Below are 15,949 nucleotides of genomic sequence, written 5' to 3' on the forward strand. Positions count from 1 at the left end.
AACCTTTGTCATTGATAACTTCTACCCCCTATCTCTTTATATATTCTCAAGTGAAAACAAAAGCAAAACAAAAAAATAGCAATAAAACCCACTCTACTTTAACACCAATCTCCCTTCAATAAATCTAGTAATTTTTAATATCCAGCAGTTGCATAGGCAAATATAAAAAACAAACTAAAGCCACAAAAACAAAGAATTGGAAAAATAAGCATATTAGAAGTTATTTATGTTTAATGCTTAAAAGTCTGAACGCACAAACAATCTACTGTTATAGAAGTACTGGTGTTCAATACAATGCATTAGAACTATGTACAATGCACAGTTTAGTATCAAAATCTTTCTACACTGTAGAGTTTTACGAAACTGTTAATGACATCAAACACTAAGCACTTAAGACACCTTTTTTTTTCTGCTACCACATTAGGAACGTCAATGGACAGTCCATTTCAACTTGCAGCATCCATCCATTTCTAGTATGAAATGAAGTAATTTTCTACTTATACAATAAAGTTTATCTACACGGTTCTTTTGATTTTGATCCATAGCAGCAAAGGCACTGTACATCAGCAGATCCACAGACTTAAAAATTTTTAAAGCATTCAAACAAAAATAATAATAAAAAAAGGAGTCACATATCATAGTTTAACAGCAACAACAACATAAAAGATAACACAATGTTTCTGGCACAATGGCACAGCCTGTGTCCATTTCAGGGACATCCAACTAAGACATGGAAAGAACCGGAGGTAAAGAAAGCAAGTCCTCATTCCAGGTGAGAGTCCATTCTTTATATTTTCAGAGGGAGGTCCTTGCAAATCCTCCTCTACTGTCCTCATTTTGTGAAAGACTTGGCTTGCACAGTGGTAGGAATCCTTCCCCATATCTGTGCAATTCCTAAAGAACATGCCAAAAAATAGCCCATAATTTCTTATAACGACAAAACTGCCCAAAGATACATATCGCCCTTTGCAAAGAAATGTGGCAAAAATATCCAGAAGGGATTATTAAGAAGTTGTCTCTTTGAGGCCGATTATTTTGTTCATCTGTCTATAATACAATTTAAAAAGGAATTAAAAACATATATACAAAGACATCTGTCAACAAGGGGGAAAAAAGAAAAAGAAAATGTTCAATTGTTTTTATAGATTATAATCTAAAGCTATAGACATATGGGTTAAATGTGTCCAAATAGACTTAAATGAATATGACTTGGGCTGTCACGTTCTAATTGTTCAGCCAAATTTCCAAACTTCTTCAAAATAAGTAAAAAACAAAACAAAAACAAAAGATGAAAACCCAAAAACACAGCAACATATTGCTTCCATATGTAATTACACATTTCACATCTCTATACAGTCATTAGTCCACATTTTAGTGACATTTTTAATCAATTATTTTAAACCTTTTCCCCTCCTTTGCCAAAAAAAGGGGGGGCAGGATATCAAATACAATGCACCTTCATTATCAGTGCAGGAGCAGACAGCTTTATTAGTCAGTCCTTGTTAGAAAGCCTTCTTTAAACAAAATAAATATATTACAGCTATAATACATAATTAAAGATTCCTTTCACTGTTAAGTATGCTTATTCCATGTTCTTCCAAGTAGATATCTGAAGATTTGGTATCACAGGTTCTTAATAAGTATTCACAATTAAACAGCAAGTAGGAAGTGGGATTAAGGAAGGGGATTAAACTCCACAACTGCAACGAGTATTTGAAATCCTTGGTTTTAGATGAGGGGGAATAAAAGGATGATAGAGCAAAGTGCTACAAGAAGGAGTTCAGTTCACATGAAGATTTGTCCTTAATAAATAACTTCATAAACCGTGGCCTTCTTATCCCCAGAGCCGGTAACAATATACTTGTCATCCACAGAAATGTCACAGCTAAGCACCGATGAGGATTCTTTGGACTAGGAAAAAAACACAAACAAAACTGTTAAATATGGAAAGAAAACCTGAATACCAAGAGGCAGGACCAGGGCACTCTGGACAAAAATGTTCCATTGGCCAAATATGAGCCCCGAACGAGGAAAGGCAGTCACGGTGCTCCTGAGAGCAGCGGAGCTGGGTCCGCTCCCAGGCAGCCCGGGCCAGGTCAGCCTCGTCCACCAGACTGGAACATGCTCCCCCACCGGAGGCTCTTGCACTGGGGTCATCAGGCGGGCATGTAAATTAGGGGCTATGAGCCACTTTTGTCAACTAGCAATGCCCGAGTCCAAATCCTATGCTCCAGACAGTTGAGAGTAGGATGTTATTAGTATGAAGAACACTCAATTTGAGTCAGATGGCTTGGATTTGGGTTTAGTACAAACCACAGGACACATCACTTAGCCTGTCAGGGCCTCAGTTCCCTTAGAAAGGTGAACAGGTAAAGACATTTTACCTGTCTGCCACTTCAGAGCGTTGCTGCAGAGTTTGAGTGAAGTAATATATGGGGAAGGGCACAGAAAACGCAACTTTTGAGACAGGGAAGGTAAAAATAATCCTAGTAAAAAGCCTAATTTTCTCATGTAAGAATGGAATACAAATTTGCAAGGGATGAGAGGTTCAACAGTTAGGAAGAAAAATGCCCCATACTTGAAAGTTTTGGATATTGTGTTCAATTATATGTTTCATATAAACTTCTAATTGAGTTGTGTTCATAAAACAAACGAAAAATCATCACAGGATTTTGACCAGGATTCTGAATACTTTGAACAGTTAAAATAAAAAAAAAGAATGAATAACATGTAGCTGTTTGGTAACACACTATCAGTGTTTCTCAGACTTGTTTGACTGCAACCAATAAAAAGAAATACCTTTTACATCACAACCCAGGATACACATAAGACATAATACTTATACTTATATAAATGATGTACTCTAATGCCTTTTATTTCATTTTTTAGAAAAGTGCTGGTGAGACCATTTAAAACACTGTTATCCACAATATGAAATATATTGCACTAAACTAAAAGCTTCTTGATGGCAGAAATCACCTAGTTTTGCCCTCTTGATTATCTTGCACAATATTTTCACTCTCTATTTTCTGGATTCAATTGATTTAGTCAACTCTATGATGACTTGAATACCACAACTTGGTCAAGAAAATTGCAAGTCTGTATGTTATTCCTAAAAAAAGAACACCTAAAAAATAACATTCTAAATATAGAAGGCTAAAAAGGGAAATCATATTTACCTTGCCTGTGCAACTCTCATGTACCAATAACAGAGAAAGAATGAGAGATGCTTTGTGTGTGCATGTACAATTTCTACTATTTGGTCCACTGACAACTAATAATTTCACAAACTACACAAAGTTCCACTGAGTCAACAGAAAAAATAAAAGTTTATAACATTAATAGAGATTTACTGAATTTTTCCATAAAACTCTTCTTTGAAGAAAAGAAATAATAATACTAATAAGAGTATTTAAACAAACTGATCCAGTTTGAAACATAAAAACTAAAAAAAGACATAGGGAAAAAATGTCCAGAAGACATGAAACTTTTACTCCAGCGTGTACAAAGGGATCAAGGAATGCCCAGCGTGGTGGACAGTGCAAGGGGCAGGGCCTTGGCTCTGGGGTCAGAGACCTGAGATGAACCCCAACTCTATGACCTATCTGGTGGCTACAACACTTCACTTCCTTCAACTCAGTTTTCTCCTACCTCTCAGGACACTTGTGCACATTATTCCTGTGACAGGAGGCTCAAGGAGAGTTGGTTAAGCAATTGCCACACAGTGAGAATACAATAAATGTTACCTGGAATATGCTGGCCCCATAAGGTGTTCTCCAGGCATTCAGAAGGTTGTCCTTTCCAGTGCTTACAAACCATTTGCCTACAGGAAGAGTGTTTTAAAAAAGACAATGTTTGTGTTCCTTTGTGAGAAGCACAAGATCTGCTTTACAGAGCATAAAACTGTTCACAGAAAACCCACCACATTTGTAACAAACATTTTTTTCTTTCCACTTCAAAAATAAAGCCTACTCCCCTAGATTTAATGAGTCATTTGCATTTATGACAATGATGAAGTACAATGATGCTACAAAATTACATGGCATTAGGGAAGGAGGCATATGTAAGAAAATAACGCAACTCACAAGAGGGACACGCCAATGAATTAAAGGACCTGCTTAGAATGAATCAACAGGAAGGCAGAAGGAATAATTCTGGGTGATAGAAAACGGACAGGAGGAGCTTGCTTACCACAGTGGGCAAACTTGAGTGACAGCACACAGCTCTCGTGAAGGTGTAGCTGGTATTTGTCTGGCTTGGTGACATGTAGCACTTCCACATTACTGTTCTCCATCCCTACCGCAAGCCACTCTCCAGTTGGGCAATAGCCCAAAGAAAATATCTAGAATTAAAACAATAATAGCGATGCTGGCAACAGAGGACATAACTTAATTTAACCAGGGAGGTACTGTTTCTTTTGGGGATACTACTTAATATGAAGGAAATCAAGATAATTTGAATTGTGCAGGAAAAAACCAAAGCCATTTGGGTGATTTCCAAAAGCAATGAGAGACAGATCTCCACAATATAATTTACTAATTAATTATGTAAAATGCAAATACACACATATAATAATGGTCTTTGAAATAAAAACCTGCTAAAAGCTTATAATGAGATTTTTTTAATCCTTTACTAAAATATACACTGTTGTATCTTGCCAGAAAACAAGGTAATTTTCATAATCATCCAACTCAGATTCAAAAGTAACTTCATCACAAGGTAAATAGTCCTTTAATTTCTGTCTTTTAATATGTCATATTATTTCATAAAACCATGTCTCCTAAAATGTCACAAGCACACAGACCACACCTGTGAGGTGAAGTCGTGCTGCTGCAGCTGTCGCCCCTCACGCAGGTCCCAGGATCTGACCGTGTTGTCCAAACCACCTGTCCAGAGCTTGGTGCCATCATTGGAAATGTCAATACAGCTGGCCCCATCTGTGTGGCCCTGGAATTGCCTGAGAATGTCAAAATGGGAGGCAAGTCCTTGAAAAGTTAGTTTTAGTTGAACTCAATTCACACTTCCTAGATGATCAATTTCACTGGAAGGTCTAATTTGTAGATCATTCATTTTGGTTTACTGTGATTCCAAATTACTCAAAGTAATAACAGAATATACGCAGAGAGATTAAAATTAATTGAGATGCCGAATTTCCTGTACTTTTAATTTTTGAACACTACAGTTGTTTTCCAGATTACTCTTACAATGCAACATGAATATTGATGGAAAAAAAAACTCCAAGTGAAATAAGCCAAAAAAAACCACATTATGTCACACACATAATGCATATGAACTAATCAAAGATACACAGCCTGAGACCTATTCTATCACTGTCATATGGAAAGAAAGAGAAATAATGAGAAAGTAATAGAAATATTTTCCCTTTTACAATGGCTGGGATGGGCATAGGGAGCAGTAGAACAAATTCTGCCAGTAAGCAACAGTGCAACTGTGGGTGACTGTGCAAAGAACAAAGGCCATACTCTCAAGCCAAGTCCAAGGACAGAAACTCTGTGTGACACAGCTGCCACAGATCTCACCCTCACCTATGATAAAATGTGCAAAAGCCATTGGGGGATGAAGGTATCAGAGGCAGCTCCCAGGAAGAGCCATATGCAAAATGGAGAAGAAAAGTGATGATTGTTTTGTTTCTGCAAAGAGTTCAGTCTGCAAAATATCTAACAGATGGACAGCAAAGGCCAGGCCTCCTCTCTTTACATGCTCACCATGACTTGGAGCTAGATTTGATTAGAACCTTCTCCTGCCCTCTTTAGCTGATCATCCCTCTAGCTTCCTGCTCTCTTAAGTGTTGACGTCTGGAGATTCCTTGTAGAGCTTTACCAACTCAAATCAATCCTACTCAATCTCATTTCTAAACATTCATTGTAGTTTTGTTTATCCATACTTTAAAGTGGGGCTGCAGATAATCTAGACCATTTTAGGGTTAGCAGTATCCAACACAGTATCTGGGCCCCTGGTGGAGTCTCAATAAATATTTGTTGAATGAATGAACATGTCAGATACATTCAGCTCCCAGGACGGTGCCATGCCTGTGAGTTTTCTCAATAACTACCTATCGACAGTTTGTCAGGAAGCACAGATGGTGAATTACAGATGCCTAATGAGCTCATGAGGTCACAGAAACCTTATATACAATAACAATGTCAAAATGATCTCATTTTTTGGTAACCAGCATTGGGGATGTTTAGTATAATGTCAAAGAGAGAAAGGAGGGTAAGGGGGTGGGGACAGAGAGTGAGAGAGAGAGAAAACTCCCTCATTTTATACAGTTCAAACACTATAGGAAACAAGATTTTACATTAATAATTTGTTTATAGTATCTTAAAATGGACCTTCTCTTAAAAGTTTTTAGGAAGATAATTATATTTCATCTATTTAAGCACCCACAACGCACTGTAGCACAATGTGGTAACAGATCGTAAGATCCCAATGACCTACCTCACCAAAGTCTGGTTGTGCAGATCCCACACGGCGATGTTGCCGTCGCTGCAGCACGAGAAGCAGACCTTGGAGTCGGGGCTGATGGCCAGGGCGTAGCAGGCGGGGGCCGACGACGTCAGCTCTGCCTTGATCCGTGGAGTTGGAGCCGCCAGGTCCCAAATGGACAAAGTACTGGCTTCCCCTCCCACAATTAGAGTGCGACCATCAGGGAGCAATCTGCAGGAACGGATGTAGTTATCCCTGTTCTGGGGAGACAAAAACCATCAAGAGATTACTCATGAGGAAAGGAAAACAGCATTAACGTGAAAGCTGAAATCCATAAAAGTATTGTGTTCCCTCATGGTTTTAATGAGCCATTTATACTTATGACAATGATAAAGTAGATTAATGCTAGAAAATTACATGAAATTAGGGAAGTACTTAAACTTGATCTACAAAACTTAGCACTGATATTTAATCTTAATTAGCATCAAAATGCAAAGACCCCTCTCTACCCCCAACCCTCATCACATTCACTAACTGCCTGAGTCATATGCACAGACACACAAGCACACTCATGCGAGAGCACTCACAATCCTGGACTATCCCAAAGTGGGGACCGTGGTAGAGGTGACTGTTGTTGAAAGGCACTGCTACTGCTGCCAAGATTCATCAAGGGGTTAAAGACATTTGGCAGTCTGTTCCTTTTGCATGGCACTGAATTACTGGGCTAAAAGGTATCATGGGTTTGATTGAGCAGCATCAACTGGAGGGAAAACTTGATTAAAGAGTGTTAAATGACAGGAAAAAACTCCTCCTAGCAGTATTCTACTGCTGGTATAAGGGAAGAAAACCAAACCGAAATGTCCTAAATAACTCAAGGACAAATATCAAACAGGTAAGGGACTATCTAGTGTTTTGTCACATGAAGTATTGAGTTACTCTTTGCATGTGACATATTATGATATGCACTCTCGTAGAAACCATTAAGTGGGTTCTTATTTTTCTTAAGCGCTTTATCATATTTAGTCTAGAAAAAAGTGGTTTGCCATTTCCCATTTACCGGGCAGGGTTAATGAAAACTGTACTGGTGCATGTGCCACACATGAAGAACTAGATAATTCTTCCTAAAGGAACTGAAAGAAGATACTCCTCCTTATCCTAGGCCATTTAAACCTCAAAGTGAAAGCCCACAAATCACTGAAGACCAACTACCCATCTGTGATCAATACCGAGTGGGGTTTTGCTTATACAATTCTCTCTCTGCCCCTGCCCCCAACCCCAGCTTCTTTCCCTTCCTATGTTCTGAACAAAGGTGTGAGTCTCATACCCCCAGGTTCACTCACCAGACAGTCGAGCTGAGAGACGGGGCTCTTATTGCCAGGGTGGCTGATGTCCCAAACTTTGACACAGCCCTTCCCACCCGTGTACACGTGCCTCGTGGGGTTGCTGATGGTCACTGCGCACACCACCTCCCCATGGTTGAGGGTATTGATCTGGCGAGCGTGGCGGGGGATTCCGGGTCCAATGAGGGCATCGGGGGGGAAAGGGACGGGCTGCATCTGACCATCTGCACTAACATGGAAGGAATATGCTCTAAGGTAGTGGAGAGGAAAAAATATAGGGAGAGGGGAATGTGAAAAACGTTACTTAACTGCACAGGGTAATGAGATGAAAAATACAACATTTTTAGTGCCACTTAATGCATGCAAGCCAAATTTCCCCAGTATGGTGGAAAGAACACAATTTTCAAAGTCAGAGATAGAGATCAACGATCAAATCTCAGGTCAACTGTTTACTAGCTACTCTGACATCAGTAGTTACTTAACTTCTCTAAACCTCAGTTTTAATCTCTGAAATGGAGAGAATGCTACCTATACCTCACAGAGCTGCTGTGAGAATTAAATAAGACAACCAATGTTGAGTCTAGTACTTATTACTTCAGGGATACTCAACAAAATTTGCATTGCTTTCTACCTTGAGTGGTTCAGAGGCCTGTGATGAGATTTTGCCTACAGATCAAATTCACTCCAATCAAGTGACCTACTTACTCCTAATGGAAACCAAGAAGCCAAAATTAACAATGCTTTAAGGAGTTTGAAAAGTCTCTAGGCCAAAATGCTGAAATGGCAGACAAGCAAAAATAAGGCTTATCTATTTTTTTTAACCCTTTGATCTGATCTGATGATCACAAATCCTACTATTTCCAAATGAAATCAGAATTCTGAGAAAAAGCATATGACTCCCCCAAAGGTCCACCTGCAAATACCTGTCAGGAGCGTGATCTCTAATTCATTTCTTGGGAAAGCCCTCAGGTTGTGAAAGCATTTGGTTTTAAAATACAATTTAAGATAGAGCATCTCCTCCAACAGAACCCATCTCTATTTTTAGGGCACTAAAGTCAGGCACAAGTGAGGCTGCTGTGATGCATTTCAGGTTCCTGGAGGCAGGAGATGTCTGTGGTGGGTGGGAGGGAGTTGAGGCCTGTCTTGGGGGATCTCACAGGCACTTTGGAAATTATGTCATTTACTTTAGTGTGGAGCTTTGGAATGTACTCTATCGAAAGACATTTATGAAAGATATACGTATGGAAAGGCATTTATGGGTGCAGAGCAGATAGGAGCTCAGATCACATTTTACAGGAAAGTTTTCAAGTCAAATTGTACTGGGCTGAATACTGCCCTGCAAAACTTGGGAGACAGGGAGACAGTTGGGAACAGATTTGCGATTCAAAAGGTCAATCTCGCTGAGTGGAGGTTGAGGAGGGTGTGTTGATTTGGGATGCTTGGATTTTGGAGGTGACAAAGTAGGGGTGATGACAAGGTCTTCTCTGTGAGTCTGCAAAGAAGTAACTGAAGTCAAGTGGGGCAGAAGTTCACTAGAGATGAGGTAGTCCAAGAACCAAGAAAGACTACGTGGGGGTTCTCCTTGTGGATATCAAAGGCATCCAGTATGACGGCAGGCTCTGAGTGGAGGAAGATCTTAAACCATGTGTCAGAGTCTTTAATACACTGGAGAAACAGCCCAACAAAGTGAGGGAAAGGGTAGTCTCAAACAGCATAGTTTTCACAGAAGAGTGAAGGAGTTAAGTTCTGGAAGAGACAGGGGTGGGGATATGGGCAATCACAGCTTTTAAACACCACCACTGGCCCTGAGGATTGCAGGATGTGACAAATAACAAACAGAGAAACAAAAAGAACAAAAGAATACCATTTAGAGGGCTGCAGCTGAAGGGGTGACCTTAGGAGAGAGCCAGGTTTCAGTTCAGGCAAGGAGGGGAAAACAGTAATGCTCACAGAGAAAGGCTTAGGTCCTGAGGGATGATGACTGAGAAAACAACTAATTGATTTAACAATTAAGAGGTCATGAAGACTAAATCTTAAAAGGAAGGTAAAGGAAGGTCAATCCAAGTTTAGATGGTGTTATACATTCTTAATGATAATTTATTTGAAGAGACATCCCTCTCTCTCCCCTCTAGAATCACTAAATGGTTTTTAAAGAGTCTTGAGAATTTAAAATACAGGGAAACAATTTCCTTCAAAGTCTCCAATATGATATTCTTCATCTCAACAAAACCTACTATGTACCTAGAACTTCCTTATAAAGGATCCAAATGAATTTCAAGAGCCTACTTGCCTTAAGGACATAATGTGGCCCTCTGTTTGCTGTTAAGTATATGTTAAAAGATACTCAAGACTAGAAAGAATAAGGCTGCAGTACATACATGTTATTAGATTTCAACAGACTCTTGGATGTGAAACTACTGAAGAGTGCTTCTTAGACAATTCTACCACATAAAACATGTTATTCCTTCTACTACATAAAAGCAGTTGAAAAACTGATAATACTCTGGGGCAAAGCTAAAAGAAAGATGACAGCGGAATTTAATGAATGGCCACCGTGTTCCAAACATGGTACTGAACACAATGAATCATCATACTTTCATTCTCACACCCTCCTTGTTGGGGAGCTACCGTCCTTATTTACAGGTGAGCCAAATGAACCTCACAAAGTTAAGCAACTATACATGAAGTCACACTAGCTGGTGGTCAACCTGTGGAGTTAAAAGTTCAAACTTGGGTCTGTTTTACTCCAAAACCCATACTCTGTCAACCACACCAAGTTCTTTTTGGGGTTCCTGGTAAAGTGTCATTTGCCAATCGCATTAGGTGTGACTCTATCACTACCAGAACAAACATTCTCAACAATCCTCCAACTTAACAAATCTCCCTAAAGAATCTCAACATTTTTATTATGCCAAGAGTGAAGACTGGGGAAAAGGAGGGAGCCCAGCTCAAGGCTCACAAGCACCACCTGAATCAGACCAACAGTAATTCCACAGTGGTTTCAACTGACCTGAACTCCCAAACCAAGACTGGTGTTGTTTCTTTAAATACACCTGTGGTGGCCTGGAGCTATGTACCCAAGAAAAACATGTTCTTAATCTTAAGCCATCCCTGTTGGTGTGAACCCATTGTAAACACAATCTTCTGATGAAGTTACGTCAATTAAGGTATGATCCAAATGAATGAAGATGGGTCTTAATCCTATTATTGTAGTCCTTTACAAGCAGAATGAAAATCGGATACAAAGAAAAGCTGGAAGTCAAAACATGGAAGAGAAAAGAGAAGCCAGGAGAGACCATCTGCCATGTGACAGAAAAACCAAGGAACATGGAGTGCTAGCAGCCAGCCCCAGAAGGCCACAGCCTTCTGGGAGAAAGCAGGGCTTTCTTGAAGCTTTGATTTTGGACTTTTCCTAGCCTCAAAACCATGAGTCAATAAACTGCACTGTTTAAACCAACCTACTGCGTGGTATTTGTTTTGGCAGCCAGGAAACCAAAACAACACCTAACACATCTTCACCCCTTGTGGCCTCAGGACAGCAGCTCAGGCAAGAAGCACCAGCTCACCTGTTCTGGTGGTTGTACTGTGGCTCTGGATGCATCTGCTAATGAACTAAGTGGTAATTATACAGCACCTGAAAAAGGGATGGCACCTATTCTCTAAAGATAGGGGTTGGAGTTATTTGATTAATCCTCTGACCTTGTTATTCATCACTGCTTGAAACAGACCAAACTTTCACCTTCAAATACATCAGAGTACTTGGTCAACAAGACTTGTCTGTCAGTCAACAATTATTTGCAGAACACACACACACAGGTACACAGAATTTTATGGAATAGATATTTATACCTTTAACTCCCAAGGAACTCAAAGTCTAATTTGCCTTGTCTCCCTTATTAGTCAATCAAATATTTACTGAGCAACTTGGCTATGGAGCCAGAATTGTGTATGATGTAACAGGGAAGTTTATGGTAGAATCTGTAGAGAAGGTAGAAAAAGAAGAACCAAAAGACGATCCACCAGATGGAAGTGAAGAAAGGGTCACAGTCAGACATGTTCAACACTGGGGGGAGGTCAACGTGGAGAGAAAAACAGGGTAACAACTAAGTGTTGAGGGTGTAGCAGCAAACAAACAAGCAAGTGATGGGAGGCCAGAAAAGGGAGAGATCAACACACATTACCTCACTGAACAAGTAACAACCAGGTACTGTCTAGGCACTGGAGATACTTCTGTGAACTGAATGGGGGGTGGGGGTGGTGGAGTTCTTCTGTTCTCATGGACCTTATATTACAGTGGGGGAAGAGGCAAATGTCTGTAAGTAAGTATAAAAAAGGTAGGAGAAGAGAAAAGAAAGATGGGCTGTCAGGGCAGAATGCATAAAATGACAGGAGATCTGAACTGAGATAGTAAGCCACCAAAAAAATGGTGCAGGACAAGGAACCAGTAAAAGCAAATGCCCCAGGCTAGTCACCAGACAAGCCTTTGGGAGAAGTGGGGTTTGAGCTGCTATTGAGGGTGAAGCCAGGATACAGAGGGTAGGTGAGAAAGCACTGGAGACCCTAGAAGCAGTATATGTGTGATATGAAAAATGACAGAGGGGATGCCAAGAGAAAGAGGGATGGGAATAAATGTGACTAAAAAGGCAAGGAGGGTCTGTAGAGGGTGCTTCTGAAAAAAGGCAGAAAGCAGGCCATTATGTTAAAGGAAGGGCAGATGTTATTTTATAGTTAGGTATTTGTATCTGGGAAGATCAAGACACTTAGCAGAGAGAACTGAGTACAGGAAATAATAAAAAAGTGCACTGGACTAAAATAAAGGATGTGGAAGGAGGTATAGTGAGAGAACAGGACATATGCAAAGAGGATGGAAGAATTGGTGTGTTGTATTCCATTGTTTGTAACTCAAAGACCTCACAGAGACTCCAAATGCCTGTCTCCCAACTGAGCAAGCCATCTTTTCTGGAAACAAAACTGAACATAAGACCACCCTTATTTCTCTTCAGCCTTTGAATCTGGCATGTCTTCTCCCAGCATGCTCAAATTTTGAGTATCCCGAGGTTTAGAAATAATATCCCGACTTTTTCAACAAAAGAATTGCCTTGAAATCAGCAAGAGAAGTAGAGAAGACGTGACTGCTGGAAATGCTTCTGCAATTTGCATTTCCATATTAGAAGCTCAAGATTTTAAATTGAAAATATAAAACACCATCCCACTACCTCCTTCCCTGTGTGCTAAGAGAAAATGAAAAATACATTGCAAGGAAAAAAATCCAAGCCGCAGGGAGCCCCCCAACAATTATCTCATTCCTCTGTGAAAGGCTGCTACCTGTCTGGCAGTGCTCAAAGTTTAAAGGACTGATGAGGGACCAGGGCTCAGTTCACAATGAATATAAAGGCACAACAGCACTCACGGTTTTCCTCCTGGAATGCCTGTCAGGTTTGGAGGTATTGCTGGCACACGCATGTGATGGTGCGGATCAAATCCAACCTAGGGTTTTCCCCAAGCAGGACAACAAAAACAGTTAACATTAACTTGTTTTACAGTAACTTGTTTTATCCTAATCAGTATCTTTGCTAAAACCTGGGAGAAACCTCTTAAAATCTGATTTAAGCGATATACATAGACATATTTATTGATGAAATGTGATGATATTGAAGATTTAAAGTAACAATTGGGGGTAGGATATACATGAAAAAAATTGTACTAATTTATTATTGTAGCTCTTTATGGGAATAAAGGTTTATTACACTATTTGTTCTACTTTTGTAGGTTTAACAATTTTTTTTAAAATGATAGGATATAAAATAAAGAAATGCCTCAACTTATAAAAGAAAATGGATCAGGATATAATTAGATGTAGCTTAATTTACAAATTCACACACGTTTCTCCATAAATAGCTTACATTCCATAAACTATACTGAAAACATGACAATCCTCGGTGCCCGGAAATACACGTATTTTTAAAGGCCCACACACGTACCACGGGTGACCTCCCATAGGCGGCGGCGGCGGCGGCGGCAGCAGCAGCAGCGGCGCTCATTTGGGGGGAGATGTTGTGCAGCCCGGCATAGGCGGCGCCGGGGCTGGTCAGCTCTCCGTTCATCCCGGCGTGGGGCACAATTCCAAAAGGGGTAGGATACGGACAAGGTACAGCCATGGGGGTCCTCAGGCTCGAGGCTACAGGCAAAAATGAAAGGAGTTAAGAGAGAAAACAAGAACAAAGGGGCAATAGTGAAGCCAGACATTCTTAAATAAATTTAAAAATAGAATCCCTGGTTCAAATGAGCTTGTTTTAATCTCAAAAGTCATTCAAGTCTTCCTAGGGTTCATTCATTCACCTTATTTTATTGAGCACCCACTATATGTCAGCATGGTTCATGCTAGGTGCTTGGTTCAGGCTAAAGAACTAACAGCCAGCCGTTCAATGCAAAGGAAGTCAAGAGTACATTTAATGTACTGCATGCTTTAAATTGCCTTAAATTCTTTAAAAACAGAAGCATAAATACAAAGAAAAAACTGTTTTCCTACTAACCTAAGGGATCAACGCCTGGTGGTTTTCCCGAGACAGGCCTCAGTCCTGGAGTTGAGTTACTGCCTGGGGTGGGTGCATCAGTTCGTGGAGTAGGGGTATTCGATTTTGAAACAGGAGTAGTAGATTTTTCATTCTAACAAGAGATACAATTGAATATATCAGCGATTAGAACATGGCTTTAACGGTGATGCTACATATTTAAATTGTAAAGAAAAGAAAAAGGAAGAAGAGAAATAGAAATGGTTCTTCAGCTTACATCTTTATTTTTATTGATTAAAACCAGTTAACAAAGAGAATTCCTTGAGCCCATGGTATCAATCAATGTTCAGGACAACATAAATTTGAAGCTGAATAGGCAACAAAAATTTAAAGCAGGGAATGGATCATTTCTAGGAACTGGTCTGAGTCAGATGGAGACTGAAGGATACTGACAAATCATGACTGCCTGACTGTGACTGACAGCTTGCTGGTAGCTTTGGGTTAAGATTGAGCAGTTTGAGTTCGGCTCCTGGTGGATGTGCTCATGTTACAAGAGGCTTCCTGGTTAGCCGATGCCATGAGAAAATGTTCAAGTCTTAACTGCCATAAAGACTCCGTACAGAGGAGTTTCATTAAAAGAAAGCCATGATATCAAGAGAAAACAACAGAAAACAAACAAACAAAAAACTTAATCCAACCCTCTCTACTTGGCACATCTCTCTAGTTTGTGGACAAATTGAGGAATTTTCTTCCTTTAGCTGTGAATTCAAAAGGTTATCTGAGAGCTGAATTTGTCTTTCTTTTTAAAATGCTGTATTACAAGGAAATAACTGGTGAAGAAAAACAAAGACACAACTTATAAAAATGCAATTAACTACACAGCCAAAAAAGAAGAGGGTGTGGGGAAGAGTATCCTGCCTTGCAAGCAGTTCAATTTTGGATTTGTGACTTGTGATATGAGTCAAGATAGACTTTTGTTGATGACAGATTACTTTTTAGACAGGAAGGCAAAATTATTGCCATCATATATAGCTTGGTAATTCAAACAAAGCTAGCAGCAAAATCACATCCAAGCCCAGAACTAAATTTACCATAAACTGCAGGTGACAAAACCATCTCTGTAACCCCAGTGAATATTTTTTCATTTTCGGCAAATTTCAAGTTCCTCACATTCCCCCACCGCCCCAAGTCCTTGCTCTAAAAATACTTTCATCATTTAAACTTTGATACTGAATGTATAAATATATTTAGAAAAAGTCCCATAGAAGATGGAAAAAACACAAATAAACAAACAAACAAATAAATAAATCTCACTCATTTTTAAACAGACAACACAGAAAAAGATGGTGAAGAACTGCCTACAAGGCTAAGTTCTTTGGATTTGGAGGAAGGAGTACTGCTGGAAGATGCAATAGAAGCTGGACTAATCGGGGCATCTTTCTTGAGCAGACGTGTCTTGTCCAGGCCATTCTCTCTTGGGGAATGTGCTGGGCTCCCTCGAGGGGAAGATGGATCCTGCAAAGGAACATCACAGGGATTAAAGCAGCACAGAGCGTTCAGAACACTGGAGTACTTGGTGTGGATGTTACTAGCCAAAAGCACTCAGTAGCCTACAAGTGCAAAATGTTTGGAATAGATAATAAGATTCGC

General features: G+C 39.8%; 1 protein-coding gene across 4 annotated transcripts in view; it reads right to left on the minus strand.

Moving 5' to 3' along the window:
- Window positions 1–213: 213 nt before the first annotated feature.
- Window positions 214–15,949, minus strand: part of TLE4 (TLE family member 4, transcriptional corepressor) — a 138,396-nt gene continuing 122,660 nt past the window's right edge. For all 4 annotated transcript variants that reach the window (XM_037798699.1, XM_037798702.1, XM_037798701.1 and 1 more), the window contains 10 exons: window positions 15,662–15,814; window positions 14,321–14,453; window positions 13,769–13,965; window positions 13,198–13,274; window positions 7,788–8,037; window positions 6,460–6,707; window positions 4,810–4,957; window positions 4,192–4,342; window positions 3,747–3,823; window positions 214–1,911 (listed from right to left, as the gene is read on the minus strand). In XM_037798699.1, coding sequence (XP_037654627.1) covers window positions 1,804–1,911; window positions 3,747–3,823; window positions 4,192–4,342; window positions 4,810–4,957; window positions 6,460–6,707; window positions 7,788–8,037; window positions 13,198–13,274; window positions 13,769–13,965; window positions 14,321–14,453; window positions 15,662–15,814 — 1,542 coding nt within the window. In that variant the 3' untranslated portion in view covers window positions 214–1,803. The remainder of the gene's footprint in view (window positions 1,912–3,746; window positions 3,824–4,191; window positions 4,343–4,809; window positions 4,958–6,459; window positions 6,708–7,787; window positions 8,038–13,197; window positions 13,275–13,768; window positions 13,966–14,320; window positions 14,454–15,661; window positions 15,815–15,949) is intronic.

The sequence above is a fragment of the Choloepus didactylus genome, chromosome 10 (genome assembly GCF_015220235.1).
Source record: "Choloepus didactylus isolate mChoDid1 chromosome 10, mChoDid1.pri, whole genome shotgun sequence".
Lineage (NCBI taxonomy): Eukaryota > Metazoa > Chordata > Mammalia > Pilosa > Megalonychidae > Choloepus > Choloepus didactylus.